At 34.7% G+C, this 16,382-nt stretch overlaps 1 protein-coding gene across 4 annotated transcripts in view; it reads left to right on the top strand.

Moving 5' to 3' along the window:
* LOC145246113 (uncharacterized) overlaps positions 1–16,382 on the top strand; it is a 459,766-nt gene that overhangs the window by 337,766 nt on the left and 105,618 nt on the right. For all 4 annotated transcript variants that reach the window (XM_080107946.1, XM_080107944.1, XM_080107945.1 and 1 more), the window contains exons 21-23: positions 2,892–3,040; positions 6,807–7,011; positions 11,888–12,087. In XM_080107946.1, coding sequence (XP_079964072.1) covers positions 2,892–3,040; positions 6,807–7,011; positions 11,888–12,087 — 554 coding nt within the window. The remainder of the gene's footprint in view (positions 1–2,891; positions 3,041–6,806; positions 7,012–11,887; positions 12,088–16,382) is intronic.

Below are 16,382 nucleotides of genomic sequence, written 5' to 3'. Positions count from 1 at the left end.
AAAATGTCAAGCTTTGGAGTTGGAAGTTTTGGCAGCAAAATGTCAAGTTTTGGAGTTGGAAGTTTTGACAGCAAAATGTCAGGTTTTAGAGTTGGAAGTTTTGGCAGCAAAATGTCAAGTTTTGGAGTTGGAAGTTTTGACAGCAAAATGTCAGGTTTTGGAGTTGGAAGTTTTGGCAGCAAAATGTCAAGTTTTAGAGTTGGAAGTTTTGGCAGCAAAATGTCAAGTTTTGGAGTTGGAAGTTTTGGCAGAAAAATGTCAAGTTTTGGAGTTGGAAGTTTTGGCAGCAAAATGTCAAGTTTTGGAGTTGGAAGTTTTGACAGCAAAATGTCAAGTTTTGGAGTTGGAAGTTTTGACAGCAAAATGACAAGTTTTGGAGTTGGAAGTTTTGGCAGAAAAATGTCAAGTTTTGGAGTTGGACGTTTTGGCAGCAAAATGTCAAGTTTTGGAGTTGGAAGTTTTGGCAGCAAAATGTCAAGTTTTGGAGTTGGACGTTTTGGCAGCAAAATGTCAAGTTTTGGAGTTGGAAGTTTTGACAGCAAAATGTCAAGTTTTGGAGTTGGAAGTTTTGGCAGAAAAATGTCAAGTTTTGGAGTTGGAAGTTTTGGCAGCAAAATGTCAAGTTTTGGAGTTGGAAGTTTTGACAGCAAAATGTCAAGTTTTGGAGTTGGAAGTTTTGACAGCAAAATGTCAAGTTTTGAAGTTGGAAGTTTTGGCAGCAAAATGTCAAGTTTTGGAGTTGGAAGTTTTGACAGCAAAATGTCAGGTTTTAGAGTTGGAGGTTTTGGCAGCAAAATGTTAAGTTTTGGAGTTGGAAGTTTTGACAGCAAAATGTCAAGTTTTGGAGTTGGAAGTTTTGGCAGAAAAATGTCAAGTTTTGGAGTTGGAAGTTTTGGCAGCAAAATGTCAAGTTTTGGAGTTGGAAGTTTTGACAGCAAAATGTCAAGTTTTGGAGCTGGAATTTTTGACAGCAAAATGTCAAGTTTTGGAGTTGGAAGTTTTGGCAGCAAAATGTCAAGCTTTGGAGTTGGAAGTTTTGGCAGCAAAATGTCAAGTTTTGGAGTTGGAAGTTTTGACAGCAAAATGTCAGGTTTTAGAGTTGGAAGTTTTGGCAGCAAAATGTCAAGTTTTGGAGTTGGAAGTTTTGACAGCAAAATGTCAGGTTTTGGAGTTGGAAGTTTTGGCAGCAAAATGTCAAGTTTTAGAGTTGGAAGTTTTGGCAGCAAAATGTCAAGTTTTGGAGTTGGAAGTTTTGGCAGAAAAATGTCAAGTTTTGGAGTTGGAAGTTTTGGCAGCAAAATGTCAAGTTTTGGAGTTGGAAGTTTTGACAGCAAAATGTCAAGTTTTGGAGTTGGAAGTTTTGACAGCAAAATGACAAGTTTTGGAGTTGGAAGTTTTGGCAGAAAAATGTCAAGTTTTGGAGTTGGACGTTTTGGCAGCAAAATGTCAAGTTTTGGAGTTGGAAGTTTTGGCAGCAAAATGTCAAGTTTTGGAGTTGGACGTTTTGGCAGCAAAATGTCAAGTTTTGGAGTTGGAAGTTTTGACAGCAAAATGTCAAGTTTTGGAGTTGGAAGTTTTGGCAGAAAAATGTCAAGTTTTGGAGTTGGAAGTTTTGGCAGCAAAATGTCAAGTTTTGGAGTTGGAAGTTTTGACAGCAAAATGTCAAGTTTTGGAGTTGGACGTTTTGGCAGCAAAATGTCAAGTTTTGAAGTTGGAAGTTTTGGCAGCAAAATGTCAAGTTTTGGAGTTGGAAGTTTTGACAGCAAAATGTCAAGTTTTGAAGTTGGAAGTTTTGGCAGCAAAATGTCAAGTTTTGGAGTTGGAAGTTTTGACAGCAAAATGTCAGGTTTTGGAGTTGGAGGTTTTGGCAGCAAAATGTTAAGTTTTGGAGTTGGAAGTTTTGACAGCAAAATGTCAAGTTTTGAAGTTGGAAGTTTTGACAGCAAAATGTTAAGTTTTAGAGTTGGAGGTTTTGGCAGCAAAATGTCAAGTTTTGGAGTTGGAAGTTTTGACAAAATTTGTGTCAAATTTACTCGATAAATTGTTAGTTTACTCATACTACTGATGGTAACATAATGGAGACTTGCTGAAGTTTCAAACGTTTTATTAGAAAGCGACAGAAAGAGTTTGTTCACAGATGGAGAGACTACGTAGGCTACGATTAATTCCTTGTTACTTGTTATTCAGCTTGGGAATTGAATAATGCAGACGGACAGTCATCGAGTTGGCATTCGCTTAGATTCTATCCACATTATATGATGTATTTGATTGGTTGGTTGTTTGTTTTTGTTTTACGGTATATCAACCCTTTTCAGGTTATTTAATGCCGAATCCAATAATTTTGAAGAAAATTCTTTTTTAATAGAATATATTTCTTTTTTTTTTTTCAAGTTGGTTTCTATTTAACCCATAGTTGGGACCCTAACAGATACTACCACTCCGGGTCAGAGTGGACCTGTGAGCAATGTCAATTAAGAGGTGGCTCCACACTCTCCAAAGCCCACAAGCTTACCATCGTATATAGTTTAAGGTCATATCCAGAACCAATGATGTATTTGAGCTATTTCGCTTCTCGACGTAGACTGAATAGAAAGTCTCCATTCTTCCTTGAACACGTGACGACCATTCATTCGCCATAGTGTTCCCCTTCTACTTCTGGTACGTTTGGTCTAAAGAACCAATCTTACACCCCCTCTATAATCTTACCCTCTGCAGCTGTGTCTATTTCCGTTTGCCGCCAGGTTATCCTGACATGTACTCTATGTAACCTTGGTCAAAATTCATACTAGTTAACATAATCGCTACTTATTGGCGTAGTGTCTTGATATATAACAATGTTATTTAAAAGGCACGTTGATTGGTCGTTGGCTAATGGTATTTGCCTATTTCAGCTCGAAAGCTTTATCAGTCTCACGGGACTCCAACAGGAATCAGCAAATCGGCAGATCAGATATGCTCTTGATTTCACCCGGACCAGCATCCGATGGATGAACAAACATTACGAGAAAGTTAAAGCCTGGTTGCAAAAGCGAATGTCTGGGTAAGTAACACCGTTGTAATTAAATATATGCTACCTTACCCGTTGGCCCTTAAAGGGTAAGATGAAAATGTTCAAAATAAAAAGTGATTTTGAGATTATATTGTCTTTTATTGTCTTGAGAAAACAGTTTTTCATGTGATGACTGGAAAAAATAATATTCAGAAAGCCTCCAGTGCACTACTGCAAGCACTAATTAAAATAAACGAGGCCCTATTAAAAGGACTACTAGAACCAAGTTTCTACTCCCCCCTTTTTGAAAAGAAAGGCATAAAAATAAATCGTCAGAATTCACAGAAACGCTAGAAGTATGTAAAAGCAGTAAAGATGGTTGTAAATATGATTATAGTTATATATTATATATTTATATTTTAATCATTTTTTTTTAACTCAACAGGATGAAATTACATTCATTCGTAAGAGAAACACGTTAAAATAAGCTAAAACGAAAAATATTGTTGACCTTGTGCATGCTTAGAATAGAAGCAGTGGCCTTTAATATCGGACTTAAGACAGGGCGGCCATGAAATAGGTAAGCAAACGAATTTTTTTTAAACCGGAAGTCCCAAACCGGATGAACGGTTTAAGCACCCAAGCAAGCAAACTGATCTGAGGTATATATATTAAATATATATATATATATATATATACATATATATGTATATATATGTGTGTATATATATATATATATATATATATATATATATTGCAATTATGAGGGAAAGGCATGTTTTGATATTCATGATTTAAAAAAAAAAATGGAAGGCCAGCTGACTGGTTTCGTCCTCACTCTTCTACAGCTGGATAGAGGGATTTATTTTATTTTCAAAAGCGAGATGAACCTAAGAAAGAATATGTACGTTTAAAATACTGTGTGCTAACGAATAGAAAAATAAATTCGAGGAAAACCATATATCGAAAATAAACCTAGGATGATCATTATACAATGATAGTATCTCCTAGAATCTAACCACGTTCAAACCTAAGAGTCATTACTTTTGTTTACAAGGAGAAGGTCTCATTGAACAAACGTAACATTTCTCCAAGATCTTCAGGTTAAAATCGGAATGAGCACGATTCTGAATGGTAAATGAGTCAATGCTGAAATTCGTTGCACAAGACGAGTATTTAAGCAAATGATCTACTACTGAAGACCCGGATGTGTTACTTAGAACGTCCGTTGGTAGGTAAGTCGCTTTTCTGATTCTGCTACGTGTGTGCTGTTGGACTCTACAAGCTAATCATAACGACGTTCGACTCACGTAGTGGGCTTTGCAACTACATCTAAATTGATAAATTACATTATCGTTATGGTGGGATATATATATATAACAGTTAATAAAACATGTTAAAAAACACTTTGAAAAAGAGTTAAAAACATATTTAATCTGAAAAGGAAACACTTGATAAGTGGATAGTCCTTAATCCGCGGAGTTTCGAAGAAATACTTTCCTTCTCATCAGAGGGTGGGAATTAGCAAAATGCGGGATCGGATTTTGTATACAAAAGTATTTGATGAAACTACAAGTAAATCAAAGATCTTACTTGATAACAAAAAGTGAAGCAGAGGGAATATGGCGAAGAAAAAGGTGATTACACGTGAATGGATAGTCTGATGAAAGGTAAATAATCAACTTTTTCTTCATCATATTCCCTCTACTTCACTTTTTGTTATCAAATAAGATCTTTGACTTACTGGGTGTGACGCCGCCCCACAAGTCCAAAGAAACCTAGGCTTAGCTTCAGAAGAAGTGCTACGACTTTGTACATATATATATATATATATATATATATATATATATATATATATATATATATATATATATATATATATATATATATATATATATATATAGGTACAAAGTCGTAGCGCACCTTTGTACCTGTATAATATATATATATATATATATATATATTAATATATATATATACATATATTTATATATATATATATATATATATATATATATATATATATATATATATATATATATATTTATATAAATATAAGAACATTTTCCCCAAGGTTTAATATATTAAAATCTATTAGTCAGTGGCAATGTATATATATCGATAAGAATTAAACCAGGTTAATTGACTCAAATCCAACCGAATTACTTATGAAGTTGAGAAACAAATTAAACTCAAAAAATAGTAATTGGAATTAATACACTAATGATCTAATTAATTCGGAATCATGTCCGGTTTCAAGATAGTTCACGTTTAACAATTTTCACCGTAATTTAAACAAGAAATACGAAAATAGGGACCCTAAAATTTCATAAACACCAGAAGAGGATTTATCAAAACATGATGAGGCGGACCACACTGCTTGATGCCGTTAATAACAGGGTGAACACGTGTTCACATATGTATTCGCCTTGTATTTCTTTCAATGTCTGATGAGATGCCAACTTCGAAGATTTTTGAACAATGTAAAGTTTTAAATTTTCTAGTGTATGTCGAAACAATTATAACATTCGAAAAAATACAAATATTATGTAATCTTTTTCCTTGTTGTTTTGGTTTTTGCAAGTATACATACATATATATATATTTATATATATATATATATATATATATATATATAAATATATATATATATATACAAACACACACATATATATATATAAAATAAAAGTTACAATTAAATTTACCAAAATGATCCAAGATGGTAAAACTAAAGTATATTATAAATATTAAAGAATTAATATTTATAAAGTTATCTCAACCAGATGTAAAAGCTCGATAAAACCAAATAGGTGATAGAGCTTATAATAGGAGCAAACAGTTAATAAAACATATTAAAAACACTTTGAAAAAGAGTTAAAAACATATTTAATCTGAAAAGGAAACATATTTAATCTTTTTCAATGTGTTTTTTAACATGTTTTATTAACTGTTTGCTCCTATATATATATATATATATATATATATATATATATATATATATATATATATATATATAGAGAGAGAGAGAGAGAGAGAGAGAGACTTATATGTAATATACTGAGTTCGTGTAATTCAGTAAATATTCATATACCAATAAGTTTTAAGCCAAAAAAAAAATGTTGACTTAAGGATTAAGCTACAAAATTATCACATTTCATAATTGAGCATTAATATACTGTGTGTGCAAAATCAAGACTTCAAGACAAGGTGTTTATGGCAACGAAATGTTTATTTTATTTTATGTTACAATTGTTTCGATGTCCAGTTCGACAGTTTCAAGCATTATATCGTTTTAAAATTTTCAAAAACCAGCATTTCTTCAGACTTTATGAATAAACACACTTTTGGCAATGTAGCATATTTTTGAATAGAAAGACAAAAGAGATGGGGGGGGGGGTTCCCTAACGGGAACAACATGCGAGAAACATTTACCTTGGTTGTGGTTACGGAAAAGCCCATTTAAATATTAATGTATCGCATAATTTTCGTATCCTTACTTAAGAACAGAGTTATGGGAACTTTTTTTTTAAGCCATTTAAAAAAGAAAAAAAAAAATTTTTTTAAATATATCCCATTTGTTGGGTTCCTAAATTCCTTTATTATGATGATTGATTTTTTGTAAAAAGAATTTTTTAAAATTTGGTATATATATATATATATATATATATATATATATATATATATATATATATATATATATATATATATATATATATATATATATGTGTGTGTGTGTGTGTGTGTGTGTGTGTGTGTGTGTGTGTGTGTGTGTGTTAATAGTTGACCTCATGTACTCTCTTTTTTTTATTTGTTGTAGTGTCGAAAGACGAGTGACTGATGTGCGTTTGCCGAGATCAATTATTCCAAAATTATATCACCTCGAATTGACACCGGACATTTATTCAGCGGAACCAGCCAATTTCACATTCAGCGGTCATGTACGCATCGATATGCTCTGTGTTAACACCACAAACAACATCACCGTTCACGTACATAAACTGGAAATCCACGACTCTATCAAAGTAAGTTTTTATGTTTCACGTTTGTTTACTTGTTTCAGTCGTAATTCGACACCGCCTACTGGTACAATTTGTGACCCATGCTAAAACCGATTTTCTGTTGGTATCTTCCAACTGTTTGCGTAAACATCTGGAAGCTGACGAATCGCTATCCAATCAGATTGTAAGACGGAAAGCGCCAGTTTTCATTCATTAATTAACTCGTTCGAGGGACGTTCACAAAGTAATGTCTCCTATTTTTTTTTATCCCGCCCGAATAGATAAGATGGTACTGCATTGTTATGATGAGTGCACTTATGCATTTATGACCTGAAAGCTTCATCTCTCAGTTGCAGATATTGACGGTGTGAGACTCTAAGAAATCAACCCCTGTCATGAACGTGCGTCAGAAGCCGAGATGCGTCATTGAATTCCTATTTGTAGCAAAAATTGAACTGATCAACATTCACCAACGTTTAGGAAGCCATGCAGTTTATGTCAATACAGGAGATGGGTTCGTCGATTTCAAAGAGGCGACAGATTTGTAGTCACAAAGTGCGCTCCAGACCTTTACGATTGAGAATGGTGGTGATTGTGTAGAAATATAAATTCTGGAGCACAAGAATAAATCGCTCGTTTTAATGATACCACTCCCACCTTCGTAGCTCTTCAACGTTTTAATTTTTTAGTTAAAAAATAGGAGGCCTCACTTTTGGAACGACCATTGTAAAATTTGTCTGTATTTACGCCAACAGAAAATCTGCAAAATTATTTTGAAAAAAAAAAAAAACTCTTAGAAGCTCCTAACCTTAAATAAGATTAACTGTTGTGTTTTTCTTTCAACTTAAACCTTTAAAAGAAATGTTTGAATTTTGTTTTTTTGTTTTTTAATGGTAGACCAATATGGTAAAATTGTTACAGAATGGATTGAGAGAGAGAGAGAGAGGGGGAGAGAGAGAGAGGTGAGTAAACGTGGAGTGTAGACACGTTTACCAGAACCGAGGGTCAGCTGACCAGATTACGTATGAGTGACGTGGTCAGGTTGGCTAGATCTGTGAGACTGGAATTGGATTTTGAAGAAGACGGATGGCTTAACAGCTGTTCCCTCCCCTTCGCTGGACGCTGACGTGTTCAAAGCACGCAAGATTCACTTCCATATTCTGTGTCGACATCTGGAAGGTAAATAAAAAACTATAAAACCAATTCATCGTTTTGGAGTGATAAATCTTCATCTAACAGGTACCAGTCTCCCTCCGAGAGAAGATAAATTCCAGATGGATCAACATCGACGACACATGAAGTAAGGTATGTCGAAGAAAATGCATGTAACACACACACACACACACACACACACACACACACACACACACACACACACACACACAAAAGCATATGAACAATTAGATATGAACACACACAACCGCATATGAAACTAAACGATCATACGCACACGGAATTCTTTTATGACACGCATAATCTCCTTTCATTCTAATAATAATCATTCCATAACAACAAATACAATTATGGTCCTCCCTTTTATGTTATACACCAAACGTCAATTTGGTGCCCCTCTATGATAACCCTAGTGATAACTTCAATGATAACTCTATGTAACAAAATTAGCGCATTTTTTTTTTTTTAATCGCGACATTTATTGGGTGGGTTTCTACCAGTATTCTGTTTATCGAGACTCCCTAGATGACCGTATAATAGGTGAAAGTAGAGAATAATTATAAAACAAAACAGCGAAACACCCTGCCATGTTAAGAATGGGTTTCTTAATAACATTATTTTAGCACGGTACCTTAATTCAAGAATTTAACATTTAAATAATGCTTACCTATAGGAATTAATAAATTATGTTTCTTAGAATAAAGAGGAATTTAATAAATAATAAAAAAAATTAAATATTACTTTTTTCGGGCTCCAAATAACGTTGTTGAAAAATATTTTTTTTATTAATTTACTTTATTTTTTCAAATGAAAAATATTTTACCTCTGACAAACCCGCCAATCAGCAAAATCCCACCCCTACACAGTAGAGATCATTAGATGTGAGGAAGCTTTCTACTCTAGTAGTTTCTTTCCAAGACCTGCTAGTCTATGGAACTCCCTTCCGGGTTCCTGTTTTCCCAACTGTACTGACATGCAGAAGTTCAAGTGTAATGTGAACAAATATCTTGCTGCTCAACTGCCTACATAGCATCCCTGCAACTTCTGTCTCCGATAGTAGCCCCCTACATCAAAGTGGCACTATACTTTGTTTGGAGTGAAAATGGAATAAATCAAATAAAAATTATTATTTTGTAATTTTATGATTTAGAAATAAATATGTAGCAGAAACAAATAGAACTTTTTTCTTCCTCGAATCAATGCCTCTCCCTTGTGCTATTTGGCCACATACTGACGAATCAGGGGTACAGCGCATTGATCCTTTCTATCCCCTAAAGAAATCGGCCAGCATCCGGTTTGAAGAATAACAACTCGTTCTTACTGAGAGAGACACCAAACAGAACGGACCTCCTTTTTCTTCTCTCTCTCCACCTCGGTGATTTCTAATGGTATCGACGATTCCACTGGGAATAACTACCACGATAGCACCAGGTAGTCGGAGTCCAGCTTTTGACCAGGAACATATCACATTCTTCTTAATAAACCTTTTCTGTGTTACATTTTATGAAGTTGTTGCGTTCGTCATTTCAGAAGCTTGTATGGAATTATTTATTTTATTAGGTTGTGCCCTAAAAGCATTCAAAACCCTAAAAATACATTTAGTTTACTTCATGTAAAACATTATTTAACGTATTTCAATAATGTTTTTTTTTTTTTAAATTAATTTGTTAACAAACTAGGAAAATTTTATAGTTAGCTGCTTCCGTAGTTAAAAAAAGGTAACTGTTCTAAGTTTTATAGAGGAAAAATGATAATAAAATAATTATATTTTATTAGTTTTCGCTTGTACTTTTTGTAATGGGTATCGAAAATCAGCGTCATACTTAGTTTTAATTTTAGTTATTTTCATTTTATGTCAAGTGTTTTTATAATTTATTTTATTTTGAACTAGCGAGGTGGGGGGGGGGCTCGGCTTTGCCCGCTAAAATATGATATATATTTTTTTGTCCAGATTTCGTATATATTATGATAGAGTTGTAATTTAAAAAGTAAAAAAAAGTATTTAAGTGCCATCAGCTAAAACCGAAACTGTAGCATTCAAAGCTGGTGACGTTACCACCGTGCTAACGTGACACATAAAAACCGATTAAAAATTAAAAATTAAAAATAAAATAAGATGTATGTACAAAATGTATAACGATTTTTTCAATTTTGACCAATTTTTGCCTCCTTATGAATATAATTTTAACCGGCTAAAGACTGTAGCGGACCAGGATATAATACCCTAGCTCGCCACAAGAAAATAATGAAACGAATGGAATTGAAGGAAACAAAGACTCAATTGATGGATAAGATAAACGTCGTTTATTTGCTGTTGAAAGAATGAACGTTTTAGTTATAACATGTGTTCATGTCCGCGCGTGTGTAACCAATGTTCGTTGCGGGACTGGTGTTGTAGCAAGAAAAAGAAATGTGTTTTCATCTCAAGTTCGGGTCACTATCGTTTGTTCACGCGTGGGAAGAGAAATAAGTGTTGTAGTGAAAATTGAGAATGATAGTCCAGCGTGTAGACAAAGAAGAGGATATGAGAGTTGACATCAGTTAGTAGTCAGCTACGCGAAGGTGTTCTCAGGGACCAGTAGTAGATAGAAAGAGAGAGTGTGAATGTGTACATACAGTCTGTTAGCTCGTGCCCCATACATAGTAGTAAGTGGGCGTGACGCGCGCGGGCGGTCCGAAGACCGACCGACCAGCACGGAAGCTGGGCCGGAAAAGGAAGAGCCGGTTGTTACTCTCTCTTTTATACTCGTTTCCGGTGGTCTTTTACGCATGTATATTTCCTTAGAAAGCGGAAATGACGTCGTCCATGTGTGCGTGTGTGAGTACATATGTGTGCGTTAGCGTGTGTGTATATACCGTGAATGTGAGTGTATGTACGCGAACGTGAATAAATGTACGTGTGTGTGGACGTGGGCGCGTATGTTTTTGTGCGCGTATGTATATGACATAGCTTGAAATGTGAACGTGTGTTTTTGTGTGAGACTAGAAAAGGCTCGCACAAGACCCATGAAAGAACAGTTCGTAAAAATCTATATTTGAATCCCATAGCGCCGCTCAGCAACTTTTAGTTTCGGAGGAGATAGAATATGAAAATATGGAGACAGACAGACAGACAGACAGACAGACCGGCAGACAAACACACCGACAGACAGACAGGCATATAGCCGTTTATATATTAGATTAATTTTTATTTACTCTACGTTAAGCAACGTTGAACCTGGTCAGCACTAAATGGGTGACCATTTGGGACTTCCAGGTGCTGTATGTGCTCTCCGCTTATCTCGGCATTGTTTCCAGTCGTCCTGGTCTTCTCCTTGCCACTGGATACAAACAGTGCCGATTCAGGAGAGGTGTGGTTGGGAATTGCGCAACCCTTGCTTCACATTTACACGCGCTACTGTCCCTACAGGAGGTATCCTTTTGTCTTTCAAGACTGAACGGAAGGACGGGGGACTCTACGTGTATTGATGAAGCCAAATTGTTTAAAGTTGTTTTTTTTTTTTTTTTTTTTAATTTAGTACAATGAGTTTCTTTTGTTTGATTTTAAATATTCTTTCATGATTTTTTCTTCTGTCTGATAGCGTCGCCTCGTTTTTATTTTGACACCGAATCATTTTTATTCGACATCTTCCGGCTGTTTATGTTGACACCCGGAAGAATAAAACTGCTTCCATATAATCGTTTCGTTTCTTATTCCACCTTCTTTTTTTTTTTTTTTTTTTTTAAGGTAGTCGACATTGCTTTCGGAGAAGAAATTACAGTGAACTCGTTTCAAGAAAACAGAGAAAAGCAGTTTCTTGTTGTCAACCTGCAGAGCCCCTTGGAGGAGGGTCGCCAGTATTACATCCACATCCATTTCAAAGGGCCGCTAATACCAGATCTTAAAGGGTTCTATCTCAGTTCATATGAACGCAACAATGAGACCATGTAAGTATACAAAAATTACACAGAATTTCCGAATTTCCTCAGATTCACTGTTATTCCCGCCAATCGGTTTAAGTTTTCGTTAGCCAACTACGTGGATTTTCTCAGAAAAAAAAAATTCTAGCTGATTTTTTTTTTAGCTGATTTTTTTTTTTTAGCTGATTTTTTTTTTAGCTGATTTTTTTTTAGCTGATTTTTTTTTAGCTGATTTTTTTTTAGCTGATTTTTTTTTTACCTGATTTTTTTTTTACCTGATTTTTTTTTACCTGATTTTTTTTACCTGATTTTTTTTAGCTGATTTTTTTTTACCTGATTTTTTTTTTAGCTGATTTTTTTTTACCTGATTTTTTTTAGCTGATTTTTTTTTAGCTGAATTTTTTTTTACCTGATTTTTTTTTAGCTGATTTTTTTTTTACCTGATTTTTTTTTACCTGATTTTTTTTTTACCTGATTTTTTTTTTCGTTTTTTTTTTTTAGCTTTTTAGATGATTAGCTGGACACACGGCGTTGCCCGGTCATACAATACGCTTAAACATGATATTTTAATTTATGCAGATTGCGTATGTATTATTATCGAATCAATCCTCTATTGAATATTATATATTACGGGGAATAATTTGCCTAGTGGACTAATTTGCAAATAAATAAATAATGATAATGTCGTTCATCAAATTCCATCTGTGTTTGTTTACAATATCACGTCAGCTGATATTTGGGATTGACGATGAATGCCCTGGAAAAGTCACTTCTGATTAATGTTTAGTTTTAAAATATGCAAACGAAGAAATGACTTGCGGCGATTTTAAATGGTAACTCTTGTTTTATCGTAAATCGAACTCATTAATAGGAAAAAATTAAAATAAAATTGTGAGGTACATCTGGACTTGAACACGGAATCATTCGATCTATAGTCGAATGCTTTACCACTAAGCTATGTTTCTAGATGTCAACAAATCAGGGGTCTTTTTTCTCAGAAGAAATTATTTGTGGGATTTTATTATCTCCCTTGCCGTTACAACTTAAAATATTCCTCTATAAAAATTATTTTTATCTATAAGAAAGAACGACTATTATTAGGATCGTATTGTTTTTATTTTCGATACTTATTGGACGAATTTCTGTATAAAACATATCTAAGAACACTGCCAGACATATAAATTATCTTCGCGTGAAATTTGCAAAAAATAGGGCCAGCCGTTTCGGAACCTATAAAGAAGGAACTCACACACACAAAGTGACTTTTATATAATACTGGCAGGGAGACCCGACGTTGCTCGCCATTTAAAGAGAATGAACAAATGTTCCACACTTCTTATAAATTTTTTTGCATCGAAATCGATGAAATCGCTCATTCGTCAATCAAATCAATTGATTGCCTGCTCTAGTCAGGAACGCACCGCTGTGCACTGGGAGGAAGCTTCACATGCCTCTCCGTAGTGAATCTACAATTCAGTGTAGTCTACATTGCACTGTAGAGAACCTATTGTTGATTTTATAAACTAATTTTAATTTTATATAATGACTTGAATTAAATTTAAAATGCAAAAATCAAGTACAATGGTCCAATTATATACTAAACAGAACCGTTCATTTTGAACGCACCTCTGTCTTATTAAAGAACCTACTGTTGATTTTATAGGCCGAACCATTCTGTCTGTGTGGTGATAAAACTTCTTGAATGCAATTATGTTTGTAGGCTGCATAAAAGTGTTAATTTGACCAAAATTGGACTGTTTCTTCTTTAATCAGATTTCTTTGATTATCGATTTTTGATACTCATCAGAGGCATTCCTATGCAGAACCTATCTAAAAACACTCTCAGGCACATAAGGTACAAGTGTGTGAAATTTTACAATGTTGTTTTGGAGTCAATAGAGAATACACACACACACACACACACACACACACACACACACACACACACACACACACACACACACACACACATACACTCTCACTCTTTCTCTCTCACACACAGACACACACGCAAACAAAGTGCCTTTTATATATAAGTAGATTAGAGATTCATGAATTATTTTGTGAATGTTTCGATATAAAAGTTGAACTTGTATTGTGCGCACTTTTCTTATTTGTAGTAATGGAAGACAGGAAATCACATTCTAACATATTATAAACAGCTTTGTTGGTTATCTTCGTTAGTAAGAATAGTGAAAGGATTAGTCGTGGAAAGCTTTTCTGTGTAGAGACGTTGATGATTAGAGAGGCCTGTTGAAAGAGAATATTGTTCATGCATGCGTTTGAAGGATTATTTGTCTTCTAGAGGTTGGTAGTAGAAGCGTGCGTCACGAAGTATTAGGAACAGTCCTGTAGCATGAGAAATAAAGTTTGTGTGTGTGCCGCATGTGGTGATAACAATGTTGGCTTGTTTGGTTTTCCATTATAGTCAACACCCGAGCCTAAAGGCCTGGCGAGTTTTGTTGAGTCCCAAGAAAGAAGTTGAGGGCGACAGGTCAGTCTACGATCTGGGAAGAGAGAGAGAGAGAGAGAGAGAGAGAGAGAGAGAGAGAGAGAGAGAGTGTTCCCGGTTTAATTTATATATAAACAGCAACATGTCTGTCTGTCTGTCTGTCTGTCGGTTTGTCTGTCTCCATATTTTCAAACTATATCTCCTTCGAAACTAAAAGCCACAGAGCGACGCTAGGGGCCTCAAATGATTGGATTTTTTACAGCCCGTTCTTTAATGGGTCTTTAGTCGGTTAAAATAGTTTAGTGTTTGGGGCTCAAATCAAGTTAAAAAGTTTGATCCATGTCCAAGTAACCTACATCTAAAATTTCAAGTGTTTATACCCAAAATTGGCGGAGGAGTTTGATAGAGTTTTCAAAAGTCAAATCGTTGAATTTTGACCCCTTGACAGCCAAATTTCTGGCCAGAAACCAATTAAAAAGATTTTCCCAAATCTCGATACCCCTTGTGTCAAATATCGAGTCTGTAGACGGAAAATTGGCAGAGTAGTTTGGTAGGGAAATGTACACACACAGACACACACAGACACACACACACACACACACACATACAGACAAACAATTTCACTTTTATAGATATACTAGCATTTCAGCCTGGTGTTGCCCGGGTGTTTGGAGGTGTATGTGGAGCAAAAAAAAAGCGGTTAATTTTTTTTAATTTGACCCCTATTATGACCTCTGAAAATTTAATGTTTTGGGCTCAAATCAAGTTATTAAGTTAGATCCATGTCCAAGGAACCTATATCTAAAATTTCAAGTGTTTAGACCCAAAATTGTCGGAGGAGTTTGGTAGAGTTCTCAAATCGTTGAACTTTGACCCCTTAACAGCCAAAAACCGATCACAAAGATTTTCCCAAATCTCAGTACCCTGTATATCAAATTTCGAGTCTGTAGACTAAAAATTGACAGAGTTATTGCGTTGAAAAATGTACATAGACAGACACACAGACACGTTCACTTTTATATATATATATATATATATATATATATATATATATATATATATATAGATAGATAGATAGATAGATAGATAGATATACGAAATCTGGACAAATTAAAATAGCATATTTTTTTTTTTTTAAATTTATTTTTTATTCAATTTTCACCCCAAACAAGGCACAGCGCCACTTTGAAGCAGGGGGCTACTATCAGGAACTTAATTAGCAGGGTCATTATGAAGGGAGATGAGTAGAATGATGTTTGTTCACATTACACTTGAACTTCTGCATATCGTTGCAGTTGGGAAAGCAGAATCCCGGAAGGGAGTTCCAAAGACCCGCAGTTCTGGGGAAGAAACTATTGGAGTAAAAGGCTTTCTTGCACCTAAGGATCTCTACTGTAAAGGGATGAGACTTTAAGTGTATTTTACGCCCCCTAGTCTTTTATAAACTCTGTCATGTGACTGAGAGTGGATAAGCCAGGAAGGAAGTGTAATCACAATCTTCAACTGCGAGAATTAATTCCTGCTTGTGTTTGTTGCAATTTTCGTCCACTACACATTTTTGATTCCAGATTAGTTTTAATAATTACAAGCCGAGCATACGGGGTCCCTCTCCATGAGTGTAAAATTTACTTTTACCATGACTAATGTTTGTGCAAAATTAAAAACAAAAATCCAAGTTATTGAGAAAAGTGTGAACAAATGAACAGATGAACGATGTAGGGGCAATTTTACCCCTATAATGCCCCCCAGGGAGGCAACCAGAGTTATCCCGGAAAATTTATTCTGGCAAAAATTTACTTTCACCATGACTAATGTTTTTCCAAATTTAAAAATAAAAATCGAAAGCGTGGTTATTGAGAAAAGTGCTAAC

The sequence above is a fragment of the Euprymna scolopes genome, chromosome 23, assembly GCF_053919585.1.
Source record: "Euprymna scolopes isolate OS-2025 chromosome 23, ASM5391958v1, whole genome shotgun sequence".
NCBI lineage: Eukaryota > Metazoa > Mollusca > Cephalopoda > Sepiida > Sepiolidae > Euprymna > Euprymna scolopes.
The sequence above is the reverse complement of the archived record's forward strand: the minus strand, read 5'-3'. Positions and strand labels throughout refer to the sequence as shown.